Here is a 10572-nt window from a genome sequence, read left to right on the forward strand (position 1 = left end):
CCAAAGATATAGTATTTAATGTCATAAAACTGTTTATTCTGGTGCCATTCAAATTTCAAGTCAGCACTGTAGCATCTCAGTTTAACCAAACTACACCCCGGCAAATCAAAGGATGCACACTAATTTTGTGCTATTTTATCAGTCCTCCCTTGACGAAAGATCCAGCTCGAGGGCATTGAATGGGGATTGATTCTGCATTTCATGATTGATCAGGTGTGTTTTGGGTTCTGCGATGAGTAAACTGATCATAATTCGGAAACGTTACTACATCCTACAAATTTGTAATTTGACGAGTTAGAAACGCACGGGATTCATTCATACAGAGGCAGAGCAAAACATGGAAAATTCAAGCAGGGTATCTTGCACTCCCAGAACATCTGAAAAACAGTTGCTTCTACCATTACATTTATCCTAACACAAGCACAATAAGGGAGGGGAGAAAAAAAAGGAATAAGGTGCCTTGAACGGCACTGCTTTTATTCTTCTTATAACGCCGGCCTGGTGCTCGTCGCCGATGCCCTCATCACATATTATGCAGCTGCCTGCAGGGCAACGCAAGCCATAATAAAGAACACCAAACTGTAACAATTTAAAGCATTTTATAATGTAGTAAATGCATAGCATCCGAACATCTGAGCTTGCAAGTTCTACCTCGACTGTTGCATTTGCGTCTTTGCTTTACTAACTCCTATAAATGTTGCATAGTTTGTTTTTTAAGAAATGTTGCGTAGTTTCTTTAAGCAGAGCTTTATGAATTGCAGGCCTGCATCCACTCCCGTGTTCATAGAGGGGGATAGATAACTTACTTCATATGACTGTTCCGCTAGGGAGCAAAGCATCCTTGATCACGGTAACAATGCCACTTTTGATGAAGTATCCATCAGTCTCTCTTGCAGCTTCTTGAACATTGTCAACATTAATTATCTGCAAACCATGTGTCCATTATTATTACATAGGAATATGTAGAGAGCAGTGTTATGCTTAGAAGAACAATGGAGATGCAAGATCTTGTAATGCAATTATTTTCCTACATATTTACAAGGCATCGACTTTAGAAGATAAAACTGTTCTAGTATTGAGATGTTAATACACAAGCACGTCCAGCTGTAAGAAAACAACCGGATCTGAAAACAGCATGCGGAATGAAATGCGGGTACATATGCGCATGACTAGGATTTGTTTGCAGCACTGGAAGCAAACACTTCTCAATGCTTGAGTGTTTACATTTTTTATTCAATGAAGAGTGAAGACCTGAATGTTCTTTCATGCTAAGAATAGAATTATAGTTAGATTAGCCCAAGTCAAAGATATTTTTATAGCACAATGATATCATATAGCAAAATGATAAAATATCATCGCAAGTACACTTATTAGTAGGAATTAACTATTTCTAGTAAAATCAATCCAAAACCTCAAAGGAGAAGATATGATAAATACCCAATAGTATTATTCCTAAAAAAATAACATAGAAAAATATTTTATGCTTGATGATAAGTATATCAATTTGGAGTACCTTAACGTTGTCTCCAATACGAGCATTCTTGTCAATGATTGCCCTTCTAATGTGGCAATTCTTCCCGATACCAATGGGAATGCCACCCTTTTCACCAAGGAGTTTCTTGTCTGCTTCAGTCTGGGGAACCAGAAAAAAAGAATAAGAAGAGGGATAAGTCCTCTCATTTCTCTAACAGAGCCCATTATACATGCACTTGTTATACCTCATAGTAGTCAGCTCCCATTAGTAATGAGTCCTCTATTATCGCGCCTTCAGAAATGCAGGACCGGAGTCCAACTACTGAATGATGTATCTTGCAGTTCTACAAGCATGAAAAGTGAGTTGCAACGTGATAAAATACTTTGAACAAAATGTAGAAAAGACCATAGAAACTACAGAAGGTTTTGAATTATATCACGGTTACACAAACACAACAGTGAATGAAAGGAAGTCAGAGAAAGAGATCAACTAAAAGATTTATGTCTATTAAAGATCAACTAAAAGATACTTACTTTAATAACACATCCTTCACCAATGACACTATCTGTGACATCAGCATCAAGAACCTTTGAAGGAGGCAAGTGTCGAGGTTGTGTGTAAATTGGAGCAGACCGGTCATAGAAACTGCAGATATTTTGAAGGCATGCGTTATATCATAAGAAGGCAATTCTAGATTCACATGCTTCCGATTCCATACTATTCAGTGACAGCACAGCGCAAAAATTTGAAAGCATACCTGAAATCTGGTATAGGCTTTTTCGTTATTCCCAAATTTGCATTATAGAATGCCTCAATGGTCCCAATATCTTCCCAGTAACCATCGTACAAGTAAGCTTGTACCTGCAAACAACAAAATAGATTCTTAAGAAACAAATATAGTACATGACCTACATGTACGCATGCCTTTGAGTGTGCAGCAATAAAGAGATTCGTTACATATGGTGTGACAATATTTCTGTTAAAGAAGTTCAAATGCTAACATTCATAAAATCAAAAGCAATGAACTGAAGAAAACTAAGGGCTAATAAACGAACAAGCTTCCCATACCCTCATTCCAATGTTTGTTGCACCTGGAATAACTTCACTTCCAAAGTCATTAGCTCCAGGAAATTGATCACGGAGGAGCTGAAGCATTACATTTTTACTAATCACATAGATACCCATGCTAGCAATATATGGCATTTCCTTTGCCCTCTCATTATCAAGACCAAGTATGGTAGTGTCAACCTACAAGATGAAAATAGGCAATAGAATGATGGAAAAGCCATTTGATTTTAAAGTTTGAGGTGATATAACTGATAGTTCAAACTGTATATCACAACATAGGAAGAAAGGCACAACACAAGCATACCATCATTGCTTTCAACTGTTCCCCTTTTGGTTTCTCTGCAAATTCAACTATTCTCCCTTCTTCATCAATTTTCATGAGGCCAAATGCAGTTGCACGTTTCTCATCCATTGGCAGCGCAGCAACAGTAATATCAGCATCTGTTTCTCTGTGAGCCTGAATGAACTTTTCATAGTCCATGCGGTAAAGGTGGTCTCCAGCCAGAATTAGAAACTCCATAACATTATGCTCCTCAAATAGCCATAAGTATTGCCTTACAGCATCTGCAGTACCCTGAGGTCAGAATATAAAACAGCATCAGTACTAGTATAAGGTAGCATGGGATCCTACATCACTTCATGGACATCTTCAGTAACCAACTCAAATGACAAGTGTTGCCTGTGCATTACAAAATACAAGGTGATAGACAGTGCACTCATAGAAACAACGTCCCTTATATTTCGTATACCCTATGAAAACCACTGTGGAATGATACAGCTGCACCTTTTTATTTGTAAATTCATTCTCAGAATGGATTATTACCATCAAAGAGAACATAGTGATGGAAATAATATGCCTAAATTGGCATGTGCCAGCAGAAATTATGTGCTTGTATGCTCTAGCATTCAAAATCTAAAAGAGAAATTCTGATGCATACTAAATTACAACTCATGAATCATGATTTGATCTTTTATTAACCAAGAACAATTATGTTACTACATTCATTCCATATTATAAGATGTTTTGACCTGACCTAGATTCATCCATGGATCGATGCATATGTTTTATATGTGTTCAGATTCATTAACATTCACATGAATCTAGAAGAGCCAGAAAATTTTATAATATGCAGCAGAGGTAATAGCAATTTTGAGTAAGCATACCACACTAATTATCTCCCTATACTAATCGGCAAACAGTACACTCTTTCAGGACTGGACTTGGAACACAAATGCAAAAGCACTCATTGGCATGGATTTGTTCACAGTTTTTGAAATGCCTAATTGAGTTAAGAATTATCCTTAAAATGGTAGCAAGAGAGTGATAATTCCAAGGAAATAATTTATAATGTTAAAATTCAATAATGTATACTTTTAGAACTGAAGACAGCAAAATTAATGATAAGGATGAATTTTATTACTACGGAAAGGGTTTTGGAGTGGCAAATAAATAGGTAATGTCCACCGATAGATGAACTACATTTGATATCAGATAAAACATTTGGTATTGACTAAGATACCTGAAACCAGTTAGGATTATCCGGGCTCTGTTGTGCAGCAAGGACTTCAACGAACCCTTCATTCTTGTACCCGCCAATGTTGTTCCCGTAGGCTCTTGACAGGTGACGATTCAGAGATGCGGAATTGAATTGTGTGAGCACATAGATCTTCGAAATGTTGCTGTTCAAACAGTTGCTGACAGGGATATCAATCAGCCTGTAGTTGGCGCCCAATGGCACGGCAGGCTTGGCACGCTTCTTCGTCAGGGGATACAGCCTAGTCCCAGCACCACCTCCAAGAATGATTCCAAGCACACTCTGCAGAAACAAAAAGAAGAACATCAGCAGAGGCAATCATCATCCAGCAAATAATGAGTGGAGCAAAGTCTTATCTTGAAAAATTTTACTCAGTAATTTGAATCCAGAGATCCTTATAAGCCAATGGCCATAATGTAGTATGGACCACTGAATATCCTGTCAAACCCCAATGATTAAAAACATTTGGGAAGAGAATTGTTTTTAAATGATAAAGAATGATCCAAGTACCACCTGATCCGATCACATAATAGTTTAAGAACACACAAGCCAAAGAATATGACAAGCCGCTACCAATTTCTTATGATCTTCCACCCACAAAAATCTTACTAGTACTAAGTTTGCACCTCAACAACTAGCATCCTACAATTGCCGCATTTGTTGGAACCAAAGGTATATCGATAGAATATAAACAAATAGGGAACCACGAAAACGTCCAAATGGAAGGACGAGACGCCAGCCGCATTTGCGAAATCCAGAAGACTACCGAAACAGAAACCCCCGTGATCTTTCTCCGCGCAAGCCAGATTCCCACCACACAAACGCAGGCACGGATCAGAGCAGCTAGCGAAGCTGCACAGAAATCTCCCTCCCATCCCCCCAAACCCACGGGCGTGGCGCGCGGGGGCGTACCGTGCTGGCGTCGGGGTCGAGGCAGGTCTGCGAGCTCTTGGAGTCGGACACCGCGCGCGGGGAGAAGACGAACGGCCGCCCGCGCCTCCCCGACGACGAGGCCACCCCGCGACGCGGCGGCCGGCCCGCTCCTCCTGCGAGGCGGAGCGCGTCGCAGGAGGTCGACGCTCCGGCGGCGGCGGCGGAGTGGTGGTACGGGGGCAGCGGGGCCTTGGAGGGCGGGGAGGCCATGCCCATGCCCATGGCCGCCATCGCCATGGCGCGGCGCGGCGAGGCGAGGCGAGGCGAGGCGAGGCGAGGCTCACGGGGTCCCTGCGTGCGCGTGTGGAGTGGCCGCGTGACGAGAGAGGGAGAGAGATCAAGGGACGGCCAGTAGCGAGTGGACAGATAGCCGTCTAGTGGGGTAGCCTTACCCTCGTGTGGCTCTCTATAAATGTCACCCATTTTCTCTCTCAGATCTCCTTTTTTTTTTCCTTTTTTTTATTTTAATTTTTTTTGCTTTTAGATCTCTTTTGTTTGTATTGAAATCAGGAAGGGTTCGAAATAAATAGGCTATGTATGTATTTTTGTTTAAAATGTTTTTATTCATTCTTTGCGCTTTTAGAGAATAATATATGTGGAAGATATGTTTAATCTATTTATTTGTAAATTTCATCCTTCTTTCTCATGTCTATGTATTTAAATGGAACAAATTGTTAAAAATGTAGGGTAAATATTTTTATTTCATAAACAATTATTTGATAGAGAGAGAGAGAGAGAGAGATTTTTTAATTTTTATGGAATGTTTTGTCTGCGTTGAGGAGGTGTCAGTGTGTCACTACCTTTTGGAATGACCATGATGTCCTCATAGGGAAAGAAATGGTCCTCCTGTGTGTGTTCGTGGTAGGGTGACAGATCACACAAGGATTTTTGCAATATATTGTTACCCATCAACTGGCACATTGAATTATTGATGGCACATGGCCCCTTTTTGTTGGCACGAGGATGTTTGTTTTTGCAGGACTTGTATTTTGGTATGGATACACACCACAAATGTTTTGCATGATATAGCCATAGCATCTTGAATAAACTTCTTTAACACAACTTGCTTGTTGTTAGTGCATACCATGCTTTTAAAGAGTTTTATTTTTTTTATATCCAGGTGTTACAAATTTTAAGCACTTTTATATTTTGTTCACAGAAAAATTATGATAAAGTTGAACATGATGCGCAGAGAAATATTCACATAAAAATATGTCCTATATGAGTAAGCAATTCCATAATTTTTTTTAAAAAAATACATGTTTATAGCTTCAAATAAATCAAGCAACAGTTTTTAATATTTACTAGTAAACTAGTAATATACCCATGCATTGCAATATATTCATATAATTGATGATAGACTACACAGGCTCAAAGAGAAAAGAAATGAGCTTTTTTTTTAAGAAACCACTTGATTTTTTTTGGAACCGATGGTTTTTGCATGGCGTGGGGTGGAAAACAGGATGGATGACTCCGTTTTTAATAATAGAGATATAATTGTATTTTTGTGGAAAAGATTTGTTACCTCATTGACATTGCGGTCGAGATTTTTGTTCTTGGATGAACACCTAGCATCATCCACACCTGTTTTGTCACGCTTTGATTGTTGTTGCTCACCAGCAACATTGGAGCGAGAAGGGGAGGCCTTAGATGCCAAAGGCACATTCATGATTGCAATTAATCAAAAAAAAAACTAACAACCCTACTATCTTGAAAAAAGGATGCAGAAGAAAACCCAAATGAGATGGGCAACAGAATATTATAGAAGTGTTGCCCTGTATTGTCTTTGGAAATGCTGTGCAGGGTCCTCTAATTTATATAGGGGAAATGGAAAAGCTCATTCCTTAGCGTGACAAAATTAGTTTGTTAACAAGAGTTGTACAAAGCTATAAAGTTTGTTCTCATATGAAGGATGTTGGTTGCAAGCTTATACAACGGGTTACAAAGCGTGCCGTTTTTGTTGTAACAAGTGTTTTTTTTTCTAATGAAAGTTTCTTTTGTTAGTGCAATCAATTAATTTGCTTCAAGCAGTGTAGAATATCATGCAAATTACACTTATAAATTTGTTCTTATGCCAAATCTCCTGCTGTTTCAAGCTGGTACAAAACCATGGAGCAGCTGTGTGGGGCGCCTCAAGACAAAAAAAGTCATGCCATATACCATAGGCATGTACAAATGCGTACATAACACATAATATGTGGTTATTCTCTCCACCGATGCCCCATTGTCAAAATTTGTAGATCACTCCTAGAAAAAGCTTGGATTATTTACATTTAGATCAATATACAATAGTTATTGAAGTAGTTCAATATAAAGAGGCAAAATTATATAAGGATTTTATTGAAATGATTGAAATGTATATTGTGCATTGTTATTGTTGCTATTTTAGAAAAAAAATGAAATTTGTAATAACAACCTATCTTTAAAATGTTTCTAAATACCATCTTAAGTACTACCATGTAAATAACCATGTTGTCAATTGTCAATAATACATCTTAAGCTCATGGTTTTGCCCTTTTATTTGCTAACACTTGTAGATGAGACAGTATGTAGTGGGTTGGTGCTCTTGCAAGCCAACCTAAGCTAGGTTGGAGTGTTGGGCTACTGCCTATACCATCGCATGTACATGTTGTATAGCATTTGCAGCATGAAGCTAACGGCTCGGGACCTTGGTCATAGAGTACGTGGAGGGCGTTTCAGTGGAGTGCGTCATCGATATATATAAAGCTAGCGGTTATGTTCTTTTCATTATTGGTGTGTGTACGTGAGGAGAAAGAACATATGTAGTGGGGTTGGCACTGTACTAGGTTATACACGAGGCATATGCTAGGTTGGTGTTTATCGATGGTCATGTCTCCTAGCGCTTGCCACATGGGTACTAATGGCTAGGCACCTCGGCCATAGAGCGTGAGCAGGGAAGACATCTCAAGCTAATGGTTTTGCTCTTTTGTTTAGTGACGTGTGTATGGGAGGAGAAACAATAAATGTAATAGGTACTATCTACCTAGTTTACGTGCGAGGCATATGCTAGTCTGGCGTCTACCGATGGTCATGTTACCTAGCGCTTACCACATGGGGACCGATGGCTTGGCACCTTAGCTATACAACGCACGGAGGGCATGCGTGCTATATACACGATCAAATGCATCTAACGCTAACGTTTTCCTTTTTATTTGCTTATGTGTGCATAGAAAGAGAAACAATATATAATAGCAGGATTGGCTCTCTTGCTAGCCAGCTAGCCTAGGGTGCATGACCTGTGCATGCTAGTGAATGCCATATGGGCTAGGTACCGGAGCACATCACGTGGGATCAGGGGTGTGGGAATGGGGAAGGCCTGTGGGTTCTTTCACAATCCTATTTCATTCTTAAAAGATTTAGCTCAAAACTCTATATAATTTTATTTTCAATCCATTTTAAACATGTCCCTTAAATTTTGTAGGCAAAATGGTTAGACTCATTACCACCCTAGCTGGGACCAATGGCACAGAGCACGGAAGTGTATATAGTGCATATCCTTAACTAGTTAGCTCACACGGTATTTTAAGGAATAATTGAAAATTAAAAAGATAAAAAGGTAACAAAATACATATGAACTAATGCAGTAAATATTGCAAGAAAATCTAAAATAAAAGAGTATAAAAACTAGATAGAAAATTATAAAAAAGAAGAACATAAAGAGAAAAATGTAAAAATATAGAAAGAAAGAGCGTCAAAAGTTGGAGCCATATTAGGTTTCAGCCTTTTTCATGATATCAGAGATTTTATTCTCGGGATGGCTAAAAATCTTAAGTTAGATATGAATATACAACTGGCTACATTGGAAACTAAGGTTAATGTAGAAAATGAAAAATAGTACATAGAAAAAATTGTGTTAAAAATTGGAAGTTGAAACTAAATTTCGTATTCATACAAATTCTAATGGTTTATGTGCGAATATTTTTATTTTATCAAGTCACATGTAATTTCTTAATTACTTTATGATCGTGCCTAGATATTTCTTTTTCATTTCAATGTTCGTTTCTATATGTGTCTATACTTATTAATATTTATATGAATCTAAATAAAATTTAAAAGGTGTTATATTATAAAACGGAATGAGCAGAAGCTCCCGTCCTTTCGTAGTTACACCCGTTCGTAAGCCAAAATTCAAATTTTAGAGCTTAATTTGTAAATTTTTTTCTCATCATAATTTACTTTACCTTTTTTTATTTAGAGTCACTATAATCACATATATAAAAATTTTAATTATAAATTAGTTTTCATTTGAAAACCCGCTGTTTCGCCAAATACGGAAACAATGGTAGCATGATGCATGCGAACCCACTGGCCAGCTTCGCCGTAGAACCGTGTGCGCAACCCGGGGGCACCCTACCATATATCCGCTCCTTGGTGGAACTGGATCCAAGGCCATCACCCCGCAACGTGGACCCCGCTCGCCTCGATGCTCAGTCGTACACAGGTGGTACTAGCTTGCTCACGTGGCAAAAGGCCGTCACATGTGGCGCGGTGCCACTCGCGGATTTCGCTGCCTCGTGCTCGTGGGGAGAGGGATGGCTCGGCGGCTCGTGATGGTAGTAGTATTTGCCACCGTACGTACGCGCGTGCACGGGGACGGACGGCCCAGAATGAAGTGGCACCGCCCGGCTAGCTGGCTGGCTACGTCTCTCTCTGGTGCACATTGATCTTTCTCACGCTCTGCATGTTTTTCTATGCGATTTTTTTTTTCATTTTTTTTGTTGAACCCTCTTTAAATTTTTAATTTTAAAACTAAACGTGATTATTTTTTTACATATAACTCTTTTGGTCATACTATTCCGACTAACGTAACCAAATAACACATACTTCATCTGTTAAAAACAAGACTTATTTTTTCATGTCCAGCGTTTAACTGTATGTTTTATTTTAATAATTTATTAAAAAATCAAAAAATAGTCATGCACTATTCATATTTATCCTCTAATAATTATTTTAAAATTAATCATATTTTTTAAAATAAGAGATGAGTCAAATAATATATTAAAAATAAAAAATAAACTTATTTCGAGACAGAGAGAGTACACGCCGGTGTGCCAATGTTAATTGACAACATCAGCGGTACAAGAATACTACAATGTCAAACTCCTGACATTCGGTGTGTTAATTGTTATTTGGTCATAATAGGAGGGGTGATGTGGCTAAAAGATCTAGATGTAAAGATAATTTTTTAGAAGTTTTAGTTTTAAAATTAACAAAATAAAAAGGTTTAAAATAATATAAAGATCCTTCTCTGCTTCTCAGAGAAAGAATATGCTTTCTCACCTCCAGAAAAAGATGCTGCCAAATTTTGCTACAGCTGCCCGGTTGGATGTTATTACGCCGAAACCCGGGTGTGATCGAGGGGATGCAAACGAACGGTTGAGGAAATTTTTGTAAAAGCCATTTCTCAAATCATTTTTTGTTTGGTTTGGATTGAGAAAGAAAAATAGCGGTACAAATGAACAGGCTACAGGAAAGATTTGGAGGTAAAACACAAAGTGTCGGTCCAAGAGAGAAATGTTGGAAAAATTGTTCGTATACGGC

General features: G+C 38.5%; 1 protein-coding gene across 1 annotated transcript; it reads right to left on the minus strand.

Moving 5' to 3' along the window:
- Window positions 1-289: 289 nt before the first annotated feature.
- LOC102718862 (glucose-1-phosphate adenylyltransferase small subunit 2, chloroplastic/amyloplastic/cytosolic) lies at window positions 290-5316 on the minus strand. Its single transcript, XM_040526603.1, has 10 exons — window positions 4990-5316; window positions 4063-4359; window positions 2847-3116; window positions 2543-2722; window positions 2232-2335; window positions 2008-2119; window positions 1719-1817; window positions 1514-1633; window positions 807-924; window positions 290-542 (listed from the first exon to the last, which is right to left on the minus strand). The coding sequence occupies exons 1-9, from the start codon at window positions 5245-5247 to the stop codon at window positions 808-810; spliced, it is 1557 nt and encodes a 518-aa protein (XP_040382537.1). The 5' UTR covers window positions 5248-5316; the 3' UTR covers window positions 290-542; window position 807.
- Between the last annotated feature and the right edge of the window lie 5256 nt (window positions 5317-10572).

Source organism: Oryza brachyantha, chromosome 8 (assembly GCF_000231095.2).
Source record: "Oryza brachyantha chromosome 8, ObraRS2, whole genome shotgun sequence".
NCBI classification, from domain to species: domain Eukaryota; kingdom Viridiplantae; phylum Streptophyta; class Magnoliopsida; order Poales; family Poaceae; genus Oryza; species Oryza brachyantha.